Source organism: Haliotis rubra, unplaced genomic scaffold (assembly GCF_003918875.1).
Source record: "Haliotis rubra isolate DU_JTF1 unplaced genomic scaffold, ASM391887v1 Scf773, whole genome shotgun sequence".
Taxonomy (NCBI): domain Eukaryota; kingdom Metazoa; phylum Mollusca; class Gastropoda; order Lepetellida; family Haliotidae; genus Haliotis; species Haliotis rubra.
The window spans coordinates 26,515-53,258 of record NW_025767494.1 but is presented as its reverse complement, the minus strand read 5'-3'; the positions used below and the strand labels follow the sequence as shown (position 1 = coordinate 53,258).

The 26,744-nt window shown below is 40.0% G+C and overlaps 1 protein-coding gene across 3 annotated transcripts; it reads right to left on the bottom strand.

Moving 5' to 3' along the window:
• Positions 1 to 10,294: 10,294 nt before the first annotated feature.
• On the bottom strand, positions 10,295 to 26,409 carry LOC124260757. Of its 3 annotated transcripts, XR_006894162.1 has the most exons (7): positions 26,323 to 26,409; positions 22,470 to 23,549; positions 21,926 to 21,990; positions 21,578 to 21,686; positions 19,868 to 19,933; positions 12,562 to 13,959; positions 10,295 to 12,290 (listed from the first exon to the last, which is right to left on the bottom strand). XR_006894162.1 is itself a non-coding variant. In XM_046695067.1 (6 exons), exons 2-6 carry the CDS (start codon positions 23,383 to 23,385, stop codon positions 13,229 to 13,231), a joined length of 1,887 nt encoding a protein of 628 aa, XP_046551023.1. In that variant the 5' UTR covers positions 23,386 to 23,549; positions 26,323 to 26,409; the 3' UTR covers positions 10,295 to 13,228. The 3 variants fall into 3 exon arrangements, 2 of the variants coding, with proteins under 2 accessions (XP_046551023.1, XP_046551024.1); XM_046695067.1 differs by having other exon boundaries at positions 10,295 to 13,959; XM_046695068.1 differs by having other exon boundaries at positions 10,295 to 13,959; positions 26,354 to 26,391.
• Between the last annotated feature and the right edge of the window lie 335 nt (positions 26,410 to 26,744).

Sequence of the window (26,744 nt, the reverse complement as noted above, 5' to 3'; positions counted from 1 at the left end):
CCTGTAACAAACTTTAAATATGTATACACGGATCTTTGAAGATCATACACTGACCAACTGTTTCAGATTAGAAAAAATATTTTGAACCTGATCATATGAGGTGATAGGACTTTAGACCTCCTTGAGCAATATCTATATATTACGGTGTCAAAAATGGGATTCACACATTGTTATCTTTCAGGGAATGGTGGCAACTTGCCAGAGTTTTAGAAAACGTATTTACACAGTTTATATGTTTATAAACTATTGTCTAATGAAACTGTTAAAAAAACAAAGATATGATCGATAAGAAGTTTAATCTGCTGAGGATTGTATATCTTGATAACTAGTTGATAAACTTATCCCTAAACTTTGAAACTTGGCAGGCCCACAGATTGTATCCATGTGGAGAATCAAAACCGGGACTTTGGTGTGACCAGCGAACGCTTTGACCAACTGGCTACCCCACCGCCCCAGCATTTGAGGTAGGGCGACTGATTCTTTTATATAGTTGGGCGTATCAACCATTTGATATCCGCTGGTGGAGGGCAGGTGTTTTAATAGAAAAAGATTTATTTTTGCAAAAAGTCTCTTCCAACAGAAAACACGAACTCTTTGGATCTTCTCATAGAAACAAATATCTGTCTTATGACAGTGGGAATTGTAAAACGGATTTCTCCTGAAAACACATATTTTTAATGGTTATAGAGTCGGTTTTGTGGCTAAACTATCTAAAGAGCCTATTTAAATGTTGGCCTTGTGGTACGGCCCTATGACGGATACTAGCCACCCAGCGTGCAAACTGTGAGGACCCTTGCTCTCATCCACTGCTTTGCATGTTTTCAGAGTAGATTATTTTCCAGACCTGGTCTGGTCTGGATCTGACCAATTTATTTGGTTTGAATCCTGGTTTCCAGGTTCATCAGCACCTCACCCATTCTCGTGATTCTAACTACAGTGGTAAATTAATGATACCACTTCGGGCTTTTTGCAATCATGATTGATTGATTGATTTATTGATTGATTGATTGATTGCTGATCTCACTCAGCTATATGTCGGCGGCCAGTAAATAATCGAGTCTGGACCAGACAATCCAGTGATCAGCATTATGAGCATCGATCTACGCCGTTGGGATACGATGACATGTGTCAACCAAGTCAGCGAGTCTGACCACCCGATCAGATTAGTCACCTCTTACGACAAGCCTCGGTGGCTGAAGACCAATTCTAATCTGCTCCGCAACCATAAAGATGCCACGCCGTGAAATAACTGAAATATTGTTTAATCCAAACTCACTCACTCAGACGATGAATTTGGCTTTCTAAATTTGATATCCATTGTGAAATGCACTGATGTATGATACAGGTATTTACTGAAACCAGTTTTAAAACGATAGTACAAAGTCATGTATAACTTATTATCTGTATTATCCGCACGTCACGCTGAAGACCCGGATTCGCTTCCCTACATGGGTACAATGTGTGGAGTCTCTAGCCGTGGTATTGCTGGAATATTGCTAAAAGCGGCATAAAACCATAGTCACTCACTATTACATGTATCATTTGCTCACACTTGGGAATGTGCAAAAATATAAGACAATGAAAATGGATTGTGCTCTGACGATTCGTATTCTATTCAAAGTATTCAGATTACATTTTACATTCGGCTTACCTCGAAATGACACGGGTCAGTCAGCAATGGATATTGTGTTCGAGTCATGTATCCATGTTGAGTCGGATATGACCTGATGCAAGGTATTGCACTGTGCTAGCACTATTGAATGGACATAAGTCCGAACTGGTCCACATCGCATTTTAGTGCAGGCATATTGAACGCGATCTTAGCTTAACCCCATTTTACATATATCGCATATCTGGGAACCAGCTCAATGGCGCTGTGCCCGTCTCAATGTCCACCCGCGTCACACATTATCCACGAGGAGAATCGAACCCGGGCCTTCGTCGTGACGAGCAAACGCTTTAACGACTAGGCTACCCCAACACCCCCTTGAAATTATGAAGTACAAAAACAGCATGCACTTGAACACAAACAACAGTCTGAGTGACCCATATACCAATACAAAGACCCAGTTTGGAAAACCAAAGAGAGATACAATATCACAGAATGTAACACGAACATAACAGATCGCAAGCCTAACTGTCTGTAGTTAGTTGCTATTTCCTGGAATCGAAAGTGAAAATAGAAATAGCCGTTTTATCGAGAAAGGTGTGTATACCTGATTTCGGCGTCAGCGATTCGCAGTACATATGTAATCATGCTATCGTAATGAAAATACAAGAAACGCATAGGTGATTTTGAGAATATTGGACTCATGTAGCTGCGGCAAAAGAAATACAAACGTACTATTTTTTTTCCAAAACTTCATCTTTGTGTGAGTAAACAGCTTCTGCGCCAAAACGCGGCAATTTAATTTTTCCCCTTCGTTTAGAAGCGTTTGAAGAAATATTCGCCAAAACGTCACCAAGAAAACATGCAAAGTAAAATGCACGTGCAAGTAAATGGAAAAGAATGCGGTATCGATCACTATGAAAAGGCAAACGTTGTGCTTAAGTTTTTCATTCGTTTTTGCCTGGAAAATAGGAAATCACCATGCCACGACTGAGTGCACCTAATCTAAACATCGCCATAGCACGCCTTGAAGCTGGAGAGTCACAGTCTGCAGTTGCCCGACATTTCAAAGTTCATCAGAGCACCGGGCCATAACTCGCCCAAGATCGCCCGAGAAGCGACCGCCCAAGAGTTACCACCCAAGCTCAGGACCGCTACATCCGTCCTTCTCACTTGCGTCATCATCTTGTGTGTGTGTCATGGTGTGGAGCGCGATATCAAGCACAGATATCTAATTTAGTGGTGGTTCAGGGGAATTTGACAGCAAATCGGTACGTCAACGTCAACGAAGTCCAATGCTAGTTCACATACAGCACGCGTTACGGTCCGCTACCTTGCCAATTCTAACGTCAATGTCTTACCATGGCCTTCCCGATCACCAGATATAAACCCGATAGAACACCTATGTGAGTGAGTGAGTTTAGTTTTAAGCCGCACTCAGCAATATTCCAGCTATATGGCGTCGGTCTGTAAATAATAGAGTCTGGACCAGACATTCCAGTGATCAACAGCATGAGCATCGATCTGCGCAATTGGGAACCGATGACATGTGTCAACCAAGTCAGCGAGCCTGACCACCCGATCCCGTTAGTCGCCTCTTACCATAAGCATGGGTTACTGAAGATCAATATTTTAACCCGGACCTTCACGGGAAACACCTATGTGATGAACTCGATCGACGTGTACGTCAACGTCAAAACACGCCTCAGACACTTCCGCAGCTGGCCATCGCATCGGAGGAAGTGTTGGAAAGAATTCAGCAAGAGCGACTTCGTCGACTTATCCAGACGGTGCCGAGACGGTGCCGAGCAGTAATTTCTGGCCATACAAACTACTGACTTTGACGCCATCTTGTGGACTCGAGTTAACAGAAACACAATAATAAAGTCTGATGTTGTTGACGAACTCTTTGTCTATAGACGAGTGAATTTTCACCTTTTTACCTTTGAAAAAACATGAAATAGTTGTTCTTAAACTAACGCAATAAATTCTTCTAAAATGTCTTATGCGTTTCATTTTGTAAAGAGTATATTTTACATTCAAGACAAAGTACGATAGTCAACGTGTTTCCTCTTACGTTTTTAATGATTCTTTCGGCTTAATCGGTTGAGCAAGGCCGCCATGACCATAATGTTCCATATTTGGAACTGAGCATTACGTCATCAGTTTTCAGCGATGACGTTATACACAAACTAACTATGGTGCTCCAAAGTTGTCCTATTTCATCACGACAAATTCGTGTCTTCAAATCATTTGTCAAATGTAAGAGTTAAATTAAGACGTCAGTTCAACAATTTCAAACACAAATAACGACTTTCACGTGCCCATTCTATCAATCCAAGAGAAACATGACTCTTGTGTTCGTCGTATACTTCGACAGCTAAGTGTAGGTGCGTTTTCATGTACGTGCTGAATACTTCCGTATTAGCTATAGACCACCCTATCTCTGAAACTATGCCACCAGTACCGGGTGTAGCTCCTGATAACAGCTCATCTCTCATAGGATGACCAGGAAATACGAATTAAGGGGGAACACTGCCACCAGCTGCGTTAACAGCGGCAATCATCGTTACGTTGTGTGATTTCCTAGATCACACCTCTGTGGTTTGCAGTGTATCCCGTTGACTGCTTTGGATGGTGTTACATCAGTTGATAGTCCCTCTTCATCAATGTTCAAAATAGCCTGGGCTGAACCATGAAAGTTGTACTGTTGCATGACGTTGGAGAGTTCTGTGAAATACCGACTGTTTTTGGGGGTGTTTTTTCGTGTTGTTTTTTTGTTTTTTGGGAGGGGCTTATCTCGACCTCACTGCTTCAGGTTTCCTCGGTTTCCGTACTTTAAGTTCCGGCTATCTATCTAATAAACTGTACAGCCATCGGAGACTTAAATGATGATCTCTGTCGAGTCTTCTGACGAGTTTAACCGTCGCCAGTCTCGATCATAACTTTGATATGGTTCGCTGAAAGGATTCTTCTTGTGAGGAACACAGCGTCATGGGACACGACTTGAGGGTATCTATGCTGATATTGCCCAACAAACGATCCTTATGAGTAGAAACGGGAACCCCCACCAAGCAGTAGTCTGTCTCACAGTCCCTGAACAACGTCATTTTCCCTAATGCCTTGCCCTCCCTGCAATCTTAAAGCCCTAAATTAAGCAAGTCCAGATTTCCCAAGGTTCAGGTCTGATTCTCCCAACTCACTGGGGATCCTTTTCTGTTATATATATTCAGGGACTAAGCGTTAGTCTAACCAAGCTGCTGCTATCTGTATGGACACATTTTGTTCTAGCACCAGTCTATAAACATTACCTAGGGAGGTCATCTCGGGTGTAATTTTACCTAAACGGAGCGCACGAGCGTATTTGTCTGATAGGATAAGGATGGCCCGAAAATGTTTCCGTAGTTTTTTAATCGAGCAGCATCCTGCGTCACTTGTCACGTGATATAATATTGACAAATATCATCGGCTGGCAGACGAAGCAAACGAAGATTGAAACTACATTACTTCATTTACTTTATTTACACAGCTTTATAAAAAAGTAAGATAAAGCATTAAGAATATTCATGTTATTAATTACGTACAGCTAATTTCTTGTTAATCTTACCTTCCTCATTTCCATTATAGAAAGCATTTTTCAATAGATCCCGTTAGTCGCCTCTTACGATAAGCATGGGTTGCTGAAGACCAATTTTGACCCGAATTTTCACAGGTCCGCAACCATGAAGATGACACGCTGTCAAATAACTGAAATACTGTATAATCCAAACTCACTCACTCAGACGATGAATTTGGCTTTCTTAATTTGATATCCTATGTGATATGCACGGATGTTTGATGCCGGTATCTACCTATTGAAAGAGGTCAGTTTTAAAACGATACAAAGTTATGTGTAACGTCACGATGAAGACCCCGGTCGAATCCCAACAAGGATGGGTACAATGTGTGAAGCCCTTTTCTGTTGTCCCCTGCCCTGATATTGCTGGAATATTGCTCACTCACTCACACTCACTCACTCACTCACTCACAATGCTTGTCTTATTGTGCTCACATTTGGGAATGTGTAAACATATGAAACAATAAAAAGGTATTTTGCTTTAACGATTCGTATTCTATTCATATGGTATCTCAGGGTGCTGGAACTATAAAACGGACTGAAGTCCGAACTGGTCCACGTCGCATTTTAGTGCAGGCATATTCACATACATCGCATATCTGGCAACTGGCTCAATGGCGCTGTGTCTGTCTAAGTGTCCACCCGCGTCGATATCTGGTTTGAAATTGTTAAGTACAAAAACACTTGAACGCGAACAACAGGCTGAACCGCCTGTTGTATGTATGTTTATTTCCGAACAGGGTTTAAGAATCATACATGGGATTTGTTATATGGGGTTAGTTTCTGCCATACACGATCTTTTTTCAGCAACATTAAATCCCGAAAACAGATACTCAAATATGACTTTAAAATACTTTTCAAACTGAACATTCGTGTTACCTTGCTGTTGTACCACTGCTGTAATTTTAAAATACATGAGAGGGGGAAAATGAAGGACCCCAGAAACGTCCGACTAAAATATCCCCAGAGATGTGAAATGTAAGCCCAGTGTTAAATGGTTATGTGTTAATATATTGTGTTGAAACTCGTAGCGATTTGTAATTTATTGCCTAAAAATGACGGCAAACGGACGTACAACCTCCAAAACCAGCCCGTAAAATAGTGAAAAAACACCCAGTTGCACACAAGAGAGCCGTTATGTAAACAAACGCACGCGCGTGTATTTGAATCTTTTACCGTTCATGACATTATTCTTAATCAAAACTTCGCATTAGGCAATACAATTTTGTTAACTATGTTCTTTGTACTGTCAATATGACGATACATATTTTCATGATTTTTTAAACAATCATATAATGCCATAAACGATTTTAGTACTTGGGATTATGTATATCGAAGCACCGAGACGGGGACCAGTCTCTTTGGAGGTGACAGAAAGGGGCGAGTGGTGAAGAATGGACGACAAAGGTGTGTAAAATGTGGATATACATATACACATCGGACAGTCACAGTGAACATCAAAGATATAATATTCAATGTTACCTGAATAGCAGCTCAAGAGAGACCTACCCACAGGACATAACTGGCGTGACTGCCAGTTGAAATGTGCGCTAGGCAATAGAGTAGCCTCCCTTGAATACTGCCTCGCGATAGCAGTTAGTGAACGAAGCGTTGTAAAATATCAATGTGACAACACGTAGAGGGAGTATGTGTTATCAATATTCCAGCAATATCACGGCGGAGGACACCAGAAATGAGCCTTACACATTGTACCCATGTGGCGAATTGAACCCGGGTTTACGGCATGACGAGCGAACGCTTTAACCATTTAACCAGCAGAGGAACATTTGCGCAATCAGAGCAAATGAACATTTGCGTGTGTCAGAACAAATGTGTGTGTGTGTGTGTGTGTGTGTGTGTGTATGTCTCTGTGTGTGTGTGTGTGTGTGTGTGTGTGTGTGTGTGTGTCTCTCTCTCTCTCTCTCTCTCTCTCTCTCTCTCTCTCTCTCTCTCTCTCTCTCTCTCTCTCTCTCTCTCTCTCTCTCTCTCTCTCTCTCTCTCTCTCTCTCTCTCTCTCTCTCTCTCTCTGTGTGTGTGTGTGTGTGTGTGTGTGTGTGTGTGTGTGTGTGTGTGTGTGTGTGTGTGTGTGTGTGTGTGCATGCATGCATGCAGAGCTACAGATAACTTTTTGGGTCATTGAGTTATGTACTCGCTTGTGTTAATCTCAATTGGGGGTTCGATCCCCGACCGCGTCATACCAAAAGACGTTAAAATATGGTACTTGTTGGTCCCTGCCTGGCGCTCGGCATTAATGGGTACAACAAGGACTGGTCGGCTCGGAGTCAGTATAATGTGTCTGAGTCGGGTATTCATTCTTCACTGCGGCGTGGTATCTCAGTGGGCTAGCTCTATAAAACCAGCTTAAGTCTGGGCTAGTACAAGCAAGCCGCACATACACATACACACGCATGCACGTCGTCATATGAGCGAAATATTCTCAAGCACGACGTTAAACCCAATTTCACCTCACCTCAATTGGGTATCCTAATTTTCCTTTGAGTAACCAAATAAATTGTTGCCCAGCTCACTCAAAATCAATTGGGTATTTTGCCATTTTCCATTAATTGTAAAAACATATTTCAAATTTAGATGTTGGTTTACGTGTTTGTTATATATATATAGTTGATCTGTAATTACAGTAACGATAAGAAAGACTGCAAGTTTCCAAGTTCTGTGCTGAAATAGAACCTCTCTATATCCCCTCAGTTATATTCTCTATCTACTGGTAAAAATACGAAATATCGGAAGAATTGCTTTGCTTCAACTCGTCAGTTCCAGCAGTTATACGTGTTAGATGTCCATGGATGGATGCATCCGTGCAAGTATGCATTAAAAGACACATACAAACATGTAATATCACAGTCCTGGCCCCTCTCCAGTACATGCAGGTGCGTGTTGCCTTTGAGGACTGAAAACAACATGGCTACCGACTGAGTATCAAACCACTGACAGAACGTGATCCTGGCCGGAGGACCTGCTTTACCCAGTGTATCAGTGTATATATGTGGTATATATACCAACTGTTCTATATATACGCACCATGTGGTTGGGTGCTCCGCGCTGGGTTTGGGTGTGTCCTAGGCTCTATGCTTTCAGCACCCTTTCAGCTACATCGCGACCTACAATACAAGATGTGCACAAGCAGCATAAACGGCAACTGTGAAAGATGATTATGATGCAAAATGGATTATACTCCATGTTGCCGTACCTGGGGTGTCGTGGTGCTGACCAGTGGGATGTCCGACTGTCTGGTGTCCAGGAAACTATTAAGTGTTGGTGCTACCAGAAAGTTCCTCAATACTGTAGGTAATTCCTGTCCTTGTTCCATGGAGGTACCCGTCAAGATCCGGGTTAGAATTGATCTTCAGTAACCCATGCTTGTCGTAAGAGGCGACTAACAGGATCGGGTGGTCAGGCTCACTGACTTGGTTGACACATCTCATCGTATCCCAGTTGCGTAGATCGATGCCCATGCTGTTAATCACTGGATTATCTGGCACACTTGATTATTTACAGAACGCCGCCATATAGCTGGAATAATACTGAGTGGGTCGTTAAACAACAACCAAACCAAACCCATGGAGGTATTGGATCCGAATCTTTGATTTGGGCAGGAAGCAGCTACAAAAAAAGTCCACAACATAGAAGCTACAATACCTTTACATGAGAAGTGCGTGGGGTGGATGACCTTATTAGCAGTATTAAATACATACAACGATGGAGGTGTTGGGAATGCTCCTCTTATTGTCTCACTTAATATTAAAAGCTTGTTATATTTGACTTCAGATGTTACCCCAATCTCCCTCTTAAGAGTGGGTTGACTTTAAAGTTTTTGAACAGCGTTTCAGTTTTATCACGGCGTGTCAAGCTGATGCAGTGAAAAACGCCTGATATTTACCAATTTAGAAAAACTCGCGAGCACTGGTAAGGTGCTGACAAACCTAGAAATAACTAGACACGCCCCTCTATACCTAAGACAATTATAACTTCGATCATCAGAAAACCATTTATTTGTGAAATAGGTCATTCAAATTGTCAATACTACAGCAATAGCAGCCGGGCTGAATTAAAATATATACACTTTGTTCTATCAATGCTTACTTTCAGGTAAATATACTAGTCATATAACTCTTATCGAGTGAAAAACTCTCAAGAGCTCGATTCAGCACATGGGCACAATGTGTAAAGCCCATTTATGGTGTCCCCCACCCTGATATCGCAGGATTATTGCTAAAAGCGGCGTAAAACCATACTCATTCATTCTCAAGAGCCTTCTACCTTTTCTTAATTCTCAATGACATCATCAGCTGTTATCTTCTCGAAGAAGTGAAAGTTTACCGTATAACATAAGCTAATGGCGTTTTGTCTTGTTCTCAAGGGTGTATGCTTCCGGTCGTGTCAATGTTGGTATTAGCAATGGCTAACTGTCTTCCGCTTCCGGTAGCTATAACCATGCTGTGTGGAGCTGTTGGATTGGTAGGATTCGCTGTTGGAGGCAATCTTAACTTCGCCGTAAAATACGCCGACATCGCACTGCAATTCTCTGGGACACTTAGTGGTCTCGGGAACTGCATCAGCAGCATTACTGGGATCATTGCCCCTTACATCGTGTCGTCCATAACGGTTAATGTAAGTCGACACCAAACGAAACAAATCTTCGATCATACAGATATCATATAATATATGTGATTCACAGATCTAAAGAAGAGCTGCTGTGAGCACTGTTTACTCATGTATGGTTCATTGCCCCTGGGATCCGAGAGTCATGGGCTTGAATCCCGATTTGGTATAACAGCACCTGTTCCAGTGTTGAAAATGTTGTATCGGCAGAGATTTCTTTAGACTTTGGGGGTGTTTTCACCGGATTTTCTGATATCCAGTTTGTTCATATGTGTCTGAGAGTGTTTTGGTGACTGATCATCTCAATCAGGAAGATAGCATGGAATGGGATTTTAAACTTTATATTATCCATACATAGGAAAATTATCTCATGCATGGAAAATATCTCTATCATATGACCAACATTTAAACGGCCACTGACTTTGCAAAACACAATACAAACAATTGCGATGGTTTCTTCTTTTTACTGACAATTTCTCTCGAAACGTAACACGATTGTATCAACATATGAAATGGTAATCTGCAAGTGTACCATAAAACATGTAAAGGTGTACCATCTTTAATGACAATATGTCTCAAAGAAACTGTATATTAACTTTTTCAATCAGTTTAACATGTATCACGACAATAAAGTAGTATTGTTTTACTGTTGTGTTAAAGCGATGGGGTGAAATCTTATACACAAAATGGGTTAACGTACATTTAACAGATCTGAACACAATCAATATCAATACACAAACAAAAATAAAAACATTACTCAAAATAGATTTCCTCCTTTTCTCAATTTTAGTACCACGGAAAATATGGATCTTCGATTTTATCAGTGTTTACGGTTAGGTTCCACAAATTGCAATAAGTTCTTCAGAAATCAAGTGAATTATGTTGGATTATGTTATAGTCCGTTTGGCTCAAAAGCGGACCGATGAATGCAATCTAACTCGAAAACTAATACACATGTAATACTCAGTGAAACACTGATCATAATCAAAACATCAGACCAACTCTGTGATTTTTGGCAGAATTCATGTCCGAAAAATAAAGATGTTGTTTAACAAACTATCATTAAAATTTTGCTTCACGTACACCAAGCTGTTCCTTTCTTTGCACTCCTCCCTCGTAACAAATAGTGAACTGTGTAAAAAGTTTAATGATAGTTTGTTAAACAACTTATTTTAAGTGTCGCTGCAAAAGGGGTTGTTTACACAAAAGTACGAATAGAAAAATGCAACATCTACAATACAAGCAAGCTATGTTTATAGAGCTGCTGCTATATTGCATGAATATGATTCACATGTCATCAGTATGAAGAAATAGGCAAAATAACTGGGGATACACGTGCTTCATAAGTTATAAACTTATTAGAAAGAAGCCGTATCCTACAACATCAGGAACAACGGTTTCGTAGTATAATAATGGCGTCTTCAATTTCCAATAAATTAAATTAAAACGTAACGTTGATCTATAACAAAAAGATTCATCAAATAAGTGCTTTTACTATAAACTTTTCAAAACTCATTTCAGTACAGAAGACTACTTAAGTAATACAATATACCTGTTAAAAAAATTAGGATAGCGTTGTCTCGTATCCTTTGTTCATCCCATGATCTCCTTGTTAAAACTGGCCGTTACACAAACATCAACCGTGATAAAAGAATTTGCAAACTATGTAACTTAGAATTGATTGAGGATGAATACCACGTTTTACTTGTTTGTCCATTATACTTATCATTTAGAGAAAAATATATCCCAGCATATTATGATAATTACCCAAACTCCACTAAATTTACACTGTTGTTAACAAACCCAAATGTAAAAATACTTAAGGATTTATCAGTATTTATATATTGTGCCTTTTCTTGCAGGAATAATTGGATAAATGAAAATAAATAAATAAATTAATTAATTAATAACTACACAGGGTATGGTTAAATGTAAGTATGTATATGTTCCATGAAGTTTTATATTGTGTATATATAATGGACTGTGCTATAGGCCCGTGGCCTTGTGAGTACTGAAAAAAAGAATGTCAAAAAGATTCCTGGGCAGTCAAGTGAAAGTGAAACGAAAGCAAAGGTAACAATCGGCTCTAACAAAACTATCGTCAACAATATCAACCATATCAAACAAACATTTTTTATTAACAATAGAATAACTAATCCTATTCATATCGTCTGCCTTGACTCAGAAGTTGAACATAAGTATTCCGATTGAAGGAAGATTTCGAACCTTGACTTCTTCCGCTATATCATCTCTGATATATAAAAATGTCTTCTTCTGGAATCCTCTCCAGGTCTATGCGACCTTCTCTCCTCACCTTTTCTCTCTTATACATTTGTATTATCAGAGAGTAGATAAGTAAATCAACAAATAAACCAGCGACGTTCTACATCTGTCACACAAAACCTGGGCTCATCAAAACAGACTTGTCTCACGAATGTAAATTTTCTTCTGCAGGGAACGCGACAGGAATGACAGAATGCGTTTTTCACCGGATTTGGGTCGTTTTCTCTGGCTGCCCTCATTTTTCTGTTTTTTCGGGAGTGGAGACATTCAGCCATGGGCCAAACATGAATCTATTACAAAAGAAATCCGATCGGCGTCTGATACAACCCTACCAGACAAGGACACAGACACAGAGCAGCCATGTGCTTGATACACATAGTGTTGGTGCTTGAAGTGTCATATAAGCCAAACCAAGTACTTGTTTGTGTCATACTGGTGTCTGTTTCATGTTCATATTTGTTTCATTACCCCATCGACGCCAAAATGATACAAGAAGTGTTCAATGGTCAAACGGATCAAGGGACAAAGGGTTTCATGGAGATAGCAACCGTTACTATCTTGAATCAATTACAACCTGGATCTTGGTTTGATTATACAACTGACTATTCATTCGATTAATTTCAAAACCAATACGTTTTGGTCAAGATGCATTCTAAGGCTGTGATATTGACTTTAGGTGACTTATCACAACTCATATGATCAACATGCGATTAACACTTATCATATGCGAGCCAACGTATTATATATCTTTCTATCATTTTGTTTAATTCTTTTTGAGGGCTGAGGATCATGCATTCACATGTCAGATAGATTTATAGTCAGCACAGATTCACATTTCTATCCTCATTAACAGAACGAATCACAAAGAAACAATAATATCCTGAACCAAACCCACAGCAACTCAATTGATTATTAAATATACTTTCAAACAAATCCCCTGTAGCAAGTTCTATTTTCCTCGAAAACAGCAGATAAGATTTCTTTGCCAATTATGCACAAAACGTCATGAGTCAGTCATGTATAATCTCTGCACATATTTAACATTTAGGCAAATGTCCAAAAAACAGGTGCACTTCCTGTGATTGTGATGTCTACCAGTGTTAACGTTGAGCACGGAAGTAGTGATTGTAGCCACGGTATCGCTCCCCTACAGCACACATATGGCTGGCGTCTTCGAGAAGCTTCTTCTTCCAGTCTTCCATCTGTAGATCCGGTCCACTCACGAGTTTCATTTCAACTCTGATTGAGTTATCATAAACCGCAAATACAGGCCACATATTCTTGTTGTATCCAGCACCACGTTGTGACTCGTTGTCAACAATACACCCCGATTCCAACACTTCTCTTTTGTTGGTGTCCAGGAAGGATACCGCCATCTTGTCAGTATCAACAAGAACTCCGTACTTTAATGTCACAGATGTCCCTGCCTTGTTCTCAAACACTTTAGCTGTTGCTGCATTCTTTCCATTAATAGCTATAGACCTCATCACATCATTCTCACCATTTGATATGTGCAGACTGCATGAATTAGGCTGACCGCCGATATAATGACTACTGTCCATGACATCCTCTCCACACACCCCGACCTCCAACACAAGCTCTAGATCACCCAGAGGCTTGTCCAGTTCCACATCCGCCTCCACCTCCCAGTACACCAGGCCGCTAGAGGGCAGTGGGGAGATGCTGCAGGTGCCGCAGTAGTTCTTCAACATCTTCCCACTAGTGCCCACTCTTCTCCATTGAGGATGTTTTGTGTTGATGAGAAGGCCTTTGTCATTAATGTGTGTTCTGTTCAGGTTTACTCTGTCGGAATCAAACATCATCTTTGGACCTGTCAGAGGATGAAACAAAATACACTGTTTATAGATAACGGCTAATATCTATCATACATGGCGCCTATTTTGACTTTGATATTAAATGATATGGCTCTTCTGTGGTTTAGGTCCTACTTATCAAACAGGACTCAATCTGTTGCTGTTCGTAATGCTCAGTCGGTGGAAGCTATTATTCTTTTTGTGGTGTACCACAGGGATCGGTTCTCGGTCCTGTATTGTTCTCTATGTATACCAAAGAACTTGGTGACCTGCTTTGTGAGAAAGCCACTAATCATCATCTTTATGCTGACGATACTCAGTTGTTTGATGGTATTACCATGGGCTATGACAACAGTTCTGGCTTGACCAGAATTGAAGATGCCATTGACCATATTGGTTCATGGATGTTCAATAACAAACTAAAATTAAATGAACACAAGACAGAGGGTATGATTGTTGGCACAAGAAACATGTTAGTAAAATCACAACATGTTGAGTTGAAAGTTGGAAACATGGTCATTCAGCCTTCTCTACATGTCAGAAATCTTGGCGTCCTACTCCAACCTGACCTCTCCATGAAGAAACAGATTCTGGATCTGTGCAGAAAATGTTACTTCCATCTCCGTAACATTGGACAGATCAGACATCTCCTGTCACAGGATGCTGCGGCTGCCCTGGTGAGAACACTGATTCTCTCACGACTTGACTATTGCAACAGCTTGTTGGTTGCAGCTTCACAGAGTCCATCCAAAAGCTCCAACAAATCCAGAACACAGCTGCCCGCATAGTTACTCTCCAACCAAAACGCTGCCACATCACTCCCATCCTGTTGTCTCTTCACTGGTTGCCTATTGAGGCTCGCATTGACTATAATATCCTTACACTTGCTTATCAATCCATTCATGGTATTGCACCAGTGTATCTTCAAGAACTCCTCTCTCCTTACATGCCAACAAGAACCCTGCGTTCATCCTCGGCTAATCTGCTCTATGTACCAAAGTGGAACCTAAAATCGTTTGGCTGCAAGTCTTATCAGAACATGGCATCAGTCAAATGGAATTCCCTCCCTGATGAACTTAAGCTGTCTCCAACCCTTGAAAACTTTAAGTGCCATCTCAAAACCTTTCTTTACAAAAAGTTCTATGGACTTTAATAATGCCTTATTGATTGTTAGCGCTATGAGCATACCTGGTGTGGAGTTTGGCGCTATATAAATGGACACATTATTATTATTATTACTTTGTTGATGGAAAACCCTCCAAGACATTTCCGGACCCTGCGTCTGCACTACCTCATGAACAAAATGAAAATCCAAAGACAGTAAGACCACGACCCAAACCACGCTTGCCATTTATGGGGGACGGAAAAAGGAAAGTTCTTCTTGAAACACACAGGTAAAACATTGTTGCCTTTATACTTATTGCTCACAAAACACGACAAAACCATTGAAATATAAAAATCAAACCAGTCCTTGTTTATTCTGAGAGTATCACAGAAAGTTAGTAAAGGTAATGTCACACATTTAGATCCTTGCTAATATTTCATACAGAAAAGATGACTTCTCAAATATAGAGATAATGTATGAATCAGATGGTCCAATATCCACATAGAACTAGTCCATTCATACTGGTCATTTCTCTGAGGAGCACAGTGTTTCAGAATATATTCTTACTCCTTCATCAGCTGGGAGACGAATAAAACTAGGAAGCAGATGGCAATATTACATGTGAAACAACAACAGTGATATGATGTCAACTGTGGGCACTTAACAAGTGAAGCCAAAAGTTATTTATCGCTGAATTGTAATAGCAATAAACACATATATTAGAAAAGTTAATCCAGGCATAAATAGTCCTGATAGGTAATCAAGAAGTTATAGGAAATCGACAAAGATGGTAACCATTTAAAGGCTCTAACACATTTGAGGTTCAGGTATAAGATAATTTGGTCTTCATCTTCTTTTTCAGATGTAATCATGATACAGATATTTCTGATTCACCAAATCAGATGGATATGGAACTTCCAGAGCCTACTACCATGCAGCAGGAATCTGATATTCTTGTCCAACAAAGTGACACCATCGATAATTTTTTATGAAGTTTGTTTCCCTGCAAAGTATGGTTTGAAGTGATTGACATATGTTTGTGACAGAGTTTCAAGCAGAGTCCTGAAGGTATTCCTATCTGGATATATTCTGTTCAATGTTACAGTCTTGTCTGGTGTAGGTTACAAAGTCACAAAATGGTGCCCCAGTTACAAGTAGTTGGCCCTGTACCTGATACCAATGCCTATCACCTCTCTTCAAGTTGTAATATTTTCCTTCTTTTTTCCAAAAGAAACCAGTCGTACAGGAGGCTTCATTAATGGTCAAGTCCCTTACAGCATAAGGACACTTAATTTCCACAATACCAGAAACAGAAGTGTCAGACACTATAGCATCAGGGGTGGCTCCTATAAATGGAATAGATGGGTTTACAACAAAGCCAATGTCATGAAGATGATTTTGATTTTTTTTCATCTACATTTGTTTAGCTATTTTCTCATTAGAATTCACATAAGTTGTTGGATTGGAGGAAAATTTCTTTTTGTCAAAGGTGTTTCTGATAAATGTGTCAATGATTTGTTTTTTTTGCGATTCATAAGCAGACCAAAGTTTGAAGCAGTAATTCGCCCTTTCCTCGCTTTGTACCACAAATCAGACTTGCTTTGAGATCTTGTATTTTTTTCTAAATTATGGGACTCATCAACTGAAAGTTCTAAATCTTTCCACTGATGTTTTAAAGTTGCAATTGAATCCAGTTCGGGTAAGTTGTCATCTTTTGGAAATGTGATATCTCCGCTCCTGTCCTCCATCTTTGGACCCACTATTGGTCTAATTAAGGGTGCCTGTAAAGAGAAGAAGCCAATTTATTCACACTTAGTTTCATACAAGGGAGGTAATAAGGCTGTTTTACTTCTTAACTCAAATTGAAACAAGTATGTTGTGGGTGCTATGTGTTCATTCTTAACTTATTCTTTTGTGTGCAAAGCATTTTTTAAACATTACAACAAGTCAGATTGATAATAGGTAAGTCTGTTTCAGGCCTAATAATGAGTTTGGTGCCCTAAACTAGCCAGATCATATCTTCTCTGTAGAATGTATTATTGCTTTAAACAGCTGTAATTGCTTTTACAGGTCCTCTGCCACTGGATATGCTGGCTCTAGCTGCAGAGAACAAGCAACTCAAAGAAGATATGGCCAAACTGATCCTAGAAAGGAGGAGCTCATGCGTGCCAGCAGATCAACACCAAAATTAGTGCTAAAATGTTAAGCATGATGTGTATTCTTTTTGTAAAAATATAGAGAAAAAAGATTACAAGTATTACACAGGATTTCCTTACGAACAGTTTCAGAAAATATTTAAATTTGTTGTCCCTGGCAATGCTGATGATGAACCTTTTCAATTTACCAGAACAGTTAGCAGTTTGAAGTGTATGGGTATTAAAGACCAGCTTTTGCTTGTTCTGATTAAACTTAGACAGAATTTTGATTTTAAACATCTCTCAAAGTTGTTTCTGATATCACCCCAAGATTGCAGTACTGCGTTTTCAAATTGGATAAATTACTTATATTACAGGTTTGGATCTGTATCAATTTGGCCTCACCGTGATGTTTTGCAGCAACATATGCCTTCAAAATTTCGCCAGGAATTTCCGAACACTTTCAGTATCATTGATGGAACAGAAATAAAAATTCAGAGACCCTCTTCACTGACAAGGCAAAGTCAAGCATATTCAGATTACAAATCAAGTACTACCCTGAAAGGTCTCATTGGTGTGGACCCAAGAGGTTCAATTACATCCATATCAATGCTGTTTTCTGGGGCAGTATCAGACAAAGAATTAACTGAAAAAAGTGGTTATCTGTCCCTCCTCAGAGAAATGGTTAAGTGTGGGAAACTTAAAGTGGGAGATGGTCTGATGGCAGACAAGGGCTTTAATATTGAAAAGGAAATAAGGGCCACTGGATTACGCCTCAACATTCCCCCTTTTGCACCAGGTATAGGTCAGATGTGTGTGTCTGATGTGGCAGAAACAGTGAAAATTGCAACACACAGAGTGGTGGTCGAAAATGCCATTGGAAGGGTAAAACAATTCAAAATTGTTGGTACAAAATTGCATTTAAGTTTGTTTTCCTCAGTAAATCAAATTTGGTTTGTGTGCTGTTTCTTGACCAATTTTATGCCATATTTAATTCAAGAAAAAGATTAATTACTTGATGTCCAAGAGTTGATCCAACAACCTGAGGACCTATTGGTGTGTCAAATGTCTGACTGGTGCTGGTACGTATAAATGTATCTGTCAGGTATGAAATTGGGAATCTCTTCATACTGTGCAGCAGAGACATGTCCGACTCCTGTATTTGAACTTTCTGCAAGTACAAAAAGTATTAGTCACAAATATTGTATTTGTGTATGTAAAAAACTTGCAATGTCAATGAATATTTTGTACATGCTCTTGTTCACTTAACTGAACTGTAATATTTATGCAAACAACTGCTCAATAGTCATCTGATATTGCTTTCTAAACTGTGATGAGTATTTTCTATGATCTGATGATCATGGAGTAAAAATGTTATATAGGTAATGCTTGCATTATGATATACATGGTTTTATTCCAGCAATGCCTAATAACAGATATTACATTTACCTCTTACATTTATTACAGAATCTGTTTCTTTCACAATGATAGAAATTTAACGTAATTATATGGGATAACATGGGTTTCATTGTCAACAACTGAAACGGCCAGCACACAGACGTGTAATTGATTTGATATCTATATATGCCGCTTATAAAACCCCAACAGATTTATGCCATAAATTAGAAAGGCACCCGAAGTTATTACGTGTACTACTCACCCACATTTGCAGCTAGAATGGGCGTCAGTGAACGATTTGTGAATTCTGTCAAGGGACAAGTTGATTACATGAGGAGCTTCGGTTTTCCGTTGACTTCTATAAATCCTCCGCAAATCGACACGATATTATCACAACATGAATGGAAAATAACGGAATGAAGGTATGAGGCCGAACTAAAAGCCACTCCACGTTGTTTTTGCCGCAAAGTAGGTTCATAAGGCAAATATTTCGGACCAATATCATCGGGAATGTCTCTAAACGATATCACGACTGCCATTTTGACAGCTATGTTGTCGGACCTTTTGAGAGTTATCTCCCTTTCTTTTGGGGGCGTGGTTAACTCTCCACTGGCGATCCGTTAATTTGTCAAACGAATACGTGCACTGTGAGTAAGGTCAGTATTCACTCTCTTTCTGAAATGAATGTCAGCTTTATTCTTTTAAAAGATTACATTTAATAAATTATATCAACACCAAACCATATTGCCCCTATGATACTTCGTGACCTCGTGTTTCAGATCAAGCCTATTGCACGAAGAATGTTTTTTCGTAATTTGTATTAACAGTTTACAGCTTATATTATAGATGGGGGATAACTCTTCACAACTAATGAAAAAGGATTAACGGAGTTGTCTCTCTTGAATAAAACCAAGCACTTGATAGCTGGTCAAGGTTGTTTATACTAGAAATCCAATTAAACATATTCCTAAAATTCTCAATACTTTCTGGTCATACTATATTATAGATGTGTTATCTTACATTGGAGATATTTCAGAGTACACCCAGTTTTATTCGGATGTTACAACTGATGGCGTGTGTCATTATTGTAATAGTTGTTTTTATAAAAACTAACATTCTCTGATCATATCATCTATTTCCTGTAACTTCACTGAAACATCACTTCGCGGATTTCCTTTTTGCTGTAAATAATAACTCATTTATACATAACATGTGAACAGAGCTTGTTACACTTCCTTGCTTAGTTGTCCTTTAATATACTTAAACATTAGAGGAAAATATACTTACATAGAACAACAAGTGGGGCTCTGTTGACTGTACCAAGCACATGTAGCCAAGTGTCTTTGTCGTTGCCTGGAAAAATTGGGTACCTTAAGTGTTACGTTAATACCAGAAAAAAAGTACATTGTTAGAGAATGCATTTTATTATTTGCTGGATAATGTGTGTAAAGCAACAAAATATAAATGCCTTGCATATCTGTGAATTAGTAACACTATTTATAAGAAATCTCTGAAAAAGATCAGAAATTCTATAGAATAGTTCTATAGGACAGATGAATGTGTGAGTATGGCTTTGCGCCGCATTTTAGCAATATTCCAGCAATATCACGGCGGAGGACACCAGAAATGGGCTTCACACATTGTACCCATGTTGGGAATCGAACCCGGGTTTTCGGCGGGACGAGCGAACGCTTTAACCACTAGGTTACCCCATCGCCCCCATAGGAAAGATGAAGGAGTTTGTGAGGAAGGAAAGGCAGCTGAACGTTTTATTTGAATGTAAACTTATTTTGATATATTCTACTGCTTTTGCTTGGGGCGAGGCTTGTCTGTCACTGTAATGCATACATAACGTTTACAAGACATATATCGCCCTGCCTGTAAGGATGGTAAATTGCTTGTCGAATATACTTCATGGTTCAGATGTAGCCCACTTCTGGGCTTCTGGCTCTGGGTTAGAATTATTCTTCAGCAACCCATGGTTTTCGACCAATGAGATCAGGTCGTCAAACTCCCTGACTTGGTTGATGTCATCGTAAAGTGACCTATGGTCATGATGTCAATCACTGTATTCATTGTTTACAGGTAGATGTAATATAGCCCTAATATTGCCGAGTGCGGCGTATAACAACAAACCCACTTATATTTCAGTAATGAGGAAGAGGCATATTCATTACGGGGTTACTGGTAATGTAACTAACAGTAATTAAGAAATGTCAGACCGCCTGCGTGGTGTAGTGGTTAGAGCGTCCGCCCAGAGAGTGGAAATGAGCCTTACACATTGTACCCATGTGGCGAATTGAACCCGGGTTTTCGGCATGACGAGCAAACACTTTAACCACTTGGCAGCTCCACCGCTGGCAGCTCCACCATGTATGTATGTATGTACGTATGTACGTATGTACGTATGTATATATGTATGTATGTATGTATGTATGTATGTATGTATGTATGTATGTATGTATGTATGTATGTGTGTGTGTGTGTGTGTGTGTGTGTATGTATGTATGTATGTATGTATGCATGCATGTATGTATGTATGTACGTACGTGCGTACGTACGTACGTATGTATGTATGTACGTACGTACGTACGTATGTATGTATAGGGTCATTGAGTTATGTACTCGCTTGTGTTAATCTCAATTGGGGGTTCGATCCCCGACCGCGTCATACCAAAAGACGTTAAAATATGGTACTTGAAGGACTGGTCGGCTCGGAGTCAGTATAATATAATGTGTCTGAGTTGGCTAGCACTATAAACCAGCTTCAGTCTGGGCTAGTACAAGCAGCCGCACATACACATACACACGCATGCACGTCGTCATATGAGCAAAATATTCTCCAGCGCGACGTTAAACCCAATTTCACCTCACCTCATCTAAGAAACCACCTGTGACACTCGTAAACAAAAGGTTCTTAAAACAAGCAAATAATGGCTTGACAGGGTTTCTTATCATCTACGACTGTACCATGTATTCTCTACTGAAGAAACTTACCCATGGGATGCAACTGAATTACGATCCCCTGAAGTCTGGATAAATCCTCCTGCAAAGTCTTCACCTTCTGTTCATTTTGAGAGGCTTCCTTTTCCAGTGCACTGATTAGCTGGACGGTATAAATAAACAGAGAACTTTCAACATCTGAATATGTTCTTTACTATGACCATCGTTACTGATCTTGTTATTATGATGACACATAGGTTCAGTGACTTCCCTTTTGAAAGATTACATCACTTAAGATAAATAAAGCGTATTAAATGCATAAACATTAAAACAGCTCCCATACCTCCGGGTCTTCAGACTTTCTGCCATAGTTCAAAACATTATTACACAAAAAATATTTACCCTCTGAGCCTCTCTGTTCTGTGTCTGAAGTTCATCAATATCTGCTTCCAGTTTCATCTGAAGGCCTGTAGGAACATCAACTGCAGATATAGCCAAGAAATACACAGGGTACAATGCTAGTGGGGATTTAGACACGTTATTGTTATTCCAAAACCTGCTTTGATGGAACAGGAGTAACCCATTCATAGCATGTAGAATACAATTGGTTTTGAATAACATGAACGTAGACCGTAGTTAGATACGTCGACGTCGAAGGGACCTGCGTGAATACTTCGAGATAGCCGATGTTTGACAGAACCGATGAATTAAGAAAAATGAATGCATACACAGTGGAAAGGTTTTACTTCGAGACAACTATATGTTCGACACACAAATACTCTTTACTAAACATATACACACTTCTGACAAACACACTGCCAAGAAAATTACACGCACAACCATATCACTATAACTTTCAAATAATAGAAAGTATAAATGATTAGAAGATCTTACAAGATCACCAGATTCTGATTGAAAAGAACGTAAAAAGCCAAGCGACAGTTACCTGTTTTAAGTGATGCTTCCATAGGTGATTCCGTCTGGGTAACTGAAGTCATGAAACCACCAAAGGATGATACTAAGGATTTCAAAACCGGTAAACCTTGCTCTGAGAAGACGACACACGGTTCGTATTTGTGAACAGCTGGAACGTCAGCCTTTATACAAGACTCAAAGGCCTGTGTGATGGAACTCTTCACTTTGTGGAGGTGGGAAGGTGAGGCGTAGAGGAAACTCTCGTTGATGTAGTCAAGGACTGTCTGGCAGCTTGTCTCTGATGACGCCAGCACTCTTCGTCGACTGTCATTAATGTTCTTCATGGAGTCTAAAATCTGATCTAGCTCCACAAGCACCTCCTTCTCTCGCTGATTCACCACATCTCTCAGCTCAGAAAATGTGTGTTGAACTGTATCCCGGAGGGGAACGGCCTTCTCGTCAATACATCTTGCTTGTACAAGAACCGTTTCTTTTGCTGAAATGATCTTTTCCTTCTTCTCTGAAACAGATTTTATGTAAACCTTCAAGACGTCTTGTTCACGACTCAAGAACGTATCGGCTGTGTCGGTACTGTTACTGGCATGATCTTCATAGAAGCATTGCAAACAGATGAAACAGTCACAGTTTTTATCATAGATGTCCAAACGTTGTCCGTGTTTCTCACAGTCGGAATATGATCTTGTCAATGTACATGGAAGATCAGAAATCCACTTCATTGCGTGATTCCTAGTTGTTTTCACCTCTGAGTGAGATAAATTACAGTGCTCGCAGAAATATTCCTCACATTCCTGACACCAAGACATTGCTTGGTTTCCATCCACCTTGTTGGTACATTGGAAGTCGGACGGTCTGTGCTTCATTGTCTGGTTGAGGACGTCACCAAGTACAACATCGTCAATTGGGAAACTCCCGACATTTTTTATCATGACTCTTCAAGCAGACAGAGCAGTCCAGAGTTGTGACTTCTGGTGACTTGAGACAGTCCTCACACACAGGATGTAGACAGGGAAGCAGGTGCGGCTGTGGTCCTCTGTACCTGAAGGAGGTGCTGCACACCACACACTTGGGAAACACAGGGTCTGAATCCATCCTGTAACAAACACATCCATGACCTCTCATCATATTACAACTTGGAAGATGTATACGGATCTTTGTGGGAATTGTAAAATGGATTTCTCCTGAAAGCACACATTTTTAGTGGCTATGGAGTCGGTTTTGTGGCTAAAATATCTAAAGCGCCTATTCAAATGTTGACCTTGTGGTACGACCCAATGACGGATGCGAGCTACCCAGCCTACAAACTGTGTTGACTTTTGCTCTCATCGACTGCTTTGCATGATTCAGAGTAGATTATTTTCCAGACCTGATCAGGTTTGAGTCTGACAAATTTTGGGTTTGAATCCTGGTTTCCAGGTTCATCGGCACCACACCCATTCTCATGATTCTAACTACAATTGTAAATCACTGAGACCTGCATCACTACATGCTTTTCGCAAACATGACTGATTGATTGTTGGTTAACGCCTCACTCAGCAATATTCCAGCTATGTAGCCGCGGTCTGTAAGCAATCGAGTCTGGACCAGACAAACCAGTGATTGGCATCATGAGCATGGATCTACGCAATTAGGATACGATGACATGTGTCAACTGTCAAGATCACAATTGGTATAATGTATGTTATATTCTATATTTGAGGTGTGATAGATTTGGAGTGAGGACTTGCAAGCTGCTGTAAGCAGTGAGCGATTGTCTATGTTGGAGGCAGGGGCGGATCCAGAAGGGGTAGCGTGGATGCAATTTCCCTGAGGAGCATTTCCCCTTATCCTGGATCCGCCCCTGGGGTGTGTGCAGTGTTGCCACCAGTTGGAAAGTGTATGTGCGTGTCAGGTTGGCTGGTTTTCCTGTATATTCGACTGGTGTTAGTATCATATTATATTTTTATATGATTTAGTTAGAATGTGTCAATGAATTGTTTACATTATATACATTGAGATTAACGGCATATCACCTTAAAATATGTAACCTTATCTCAGGTAAAATAATTATATTTCTTATTACTGGTGACATTATTAATATGATGGAATTGTAATCTTCATGATATTATGTTATAATGTAACTGAGGCAGTGTACTGGCGTAAAGACAATCGTCAGTCAGCAGGTCACGTGTATATAGTGGTAGTGCTGTGTATCAAGTATCAGTAAAACAGCCCTGTAGACATATCCTGTGTATGTGAAATATATGTGTATGTTAAGATGTCCAAATAGTGTATGCGTAATGTCACCAGGTACATGGTGTGCTTTATATATCCAGTGTCCCGGGTAGGTGATACACCACGTAAGGCTGTCCCACCGTTCGACTGGGATCGACCCTGACATGCCGCACGTGAAGTTGGACTCTGACATCTGAGTGTCTGGGGATAGTGACATGCGCTCCTGTAAAGCTGACCCAGCTTATCATACCGACAGGCCGCCTACTGTGTAAAGTACACAGGATTAAGTGGCCAAGTGTTTTCATATCTATATGCAGGAGAAGGACTCATCAACTACCCCATCTGAACTGACTGTAAATTCCACATGTGGTCATATATCAACATCTTCAGTGTTTGTGTACAGTACACTATTAATTTGTGCTTTCGATGCATTTAGTCTGTATACTTCATTCAATGTGTATATACTATAATGATATCAAATGTTGTGTGTTTCTTTAAAAAGACACGATGATGTGTATTGTTGTGATATTCTGAGTGTTGATGTGAGTGCATGTGAGTGTATGTGAGTGTATGTAAGTGTATGTGAGTGTATGTGAATGGTGAGGTATGAGGTAGGTGCTTGGCTGAGAAGGAGAAAGGAAATGAGTGTGTTTGATGATTGTGAGGATGAAGTTGTGCGTGATAGCATATATGAATTATTGCAAGCAAGGCAGATTTAGTTAATAAATTTTATTAACTTTTCATTTGGGGTTTGTGTTTTCTCAAGTATGTGACGTCAACCAAGCATGGGGTTGCAAGACTCGCCAGTTTTAGAACAACATCAAAATCATGTGTAACTTATTACTTGTATTATCCGCACGTCGATTCCCCACATGGGTGCTATGTGTAAAGCCCATCTGTAGTGTCCCCCGCCTTAATATTGCTGGAATATTGCTAACAGCACCGTAAAACATGCCCACTCACTCACTCTTACCTATATTTATATTATAATTGTGCTCACATTTGGGAATGTGTAAAATATGAATTAATGAAAACGCATGTGATCTGCTCTGTCACAGTATTTAGATTAAAGATTACATTCAGCTTACCTCGCAATGCACCGGGTCAGTCAGGAATGTATATTGTGTTGAGTCGTGTGTACATGTTGAGTCAGATATGAACTGTTGAACGGTATCTCAGGGTGATAGCATTATAAAACGGACATAAGTCCGAACTGGTCCACGTCGCATTTTAGTGCAGGCATATTGATAGCGACCTCAACCCCATTTCACATACATCGCATATCTAGCAACTGGCTCAATGGCGCTGGGTCTGTCTCAGTGTCGACCCGCGTCGATATCCGGCTTGAAATTATTAAGTACAAAAAACAACATGCACTTGAACACAAACAGCAGCCTGAACCGCCCATACAAAGACCCAGTTTGGAAAACAAAAGACAGATACAATATCACTGAATGTAATACGAATATAACAGTTCGCTAGCTTGAAGTTAGTTCCTATTTCCTGGAATCGACAGTGAAAATAGGAATAGGTGTTTCATCGAGAAATGTGTGCATGATAATGTAGATATAAACACACATTTTATCTGACAGTCCATAGTGACTGAGCATCATATTCGTATCACACACAAAGATGTTAATATTCCCTTTTACCTGAATAGCAGCTCAGGAGAGATCTACCCACACAACGACAAAACTCGTGACATGACTGCAATGTTGACTGTGCGCTCGGCAATAGAGTAACCTCCCTTGAATAACTTCCTTACGTGCCTTGAATAGTGACACGTGTTAGCAGTTAGTGAACGAAGCATTGTAAAATATCAATGTGACAAAGAGTAGAACAACGCCTTGCCGAGAGGTGAGTGAGTGAGTATGTTTGACGCCGCTTTAAGCAATATTCCAGTAGTATCACGGCGGGAATACGAGAGGCTTTAACCACTAGGCTACACCACCGCCCCTTTTTAACCGAGAGGAGGTCATGGAGTGGCTTCTTACTTTAGCTGTAATACAGCGAGGTCTACGAGAATTTCCCTCACATGCTGTACCAGGGTGGACGTATGTATTTAGTGTGGCAA

Bases quoted from the DNA above. Each gene is read 5' to 3' on its own strand.
- LOC124260757 (XM_046695067.1), bottom strand. From the start codon at position 23,385: ATGATAAAAAATGTCGGGAGTTTCCCAATTGACGATGTTGTACTTGGT. The intron at 21,991-22,469 runs GTAACTGTCGCT...ATGTTCCTACAG, and splicing joins GGAAGCATCACTTAAAACAG to GCCTTCAGATGAAACTGGAA. The intron at 21,687-21,925 runs GTAAATATTTTT...TATACCGTCCAG, and splicing joins AGAACAGAGAGGCTCAGAGG to CTAATCAGTGCACTGGAAAA.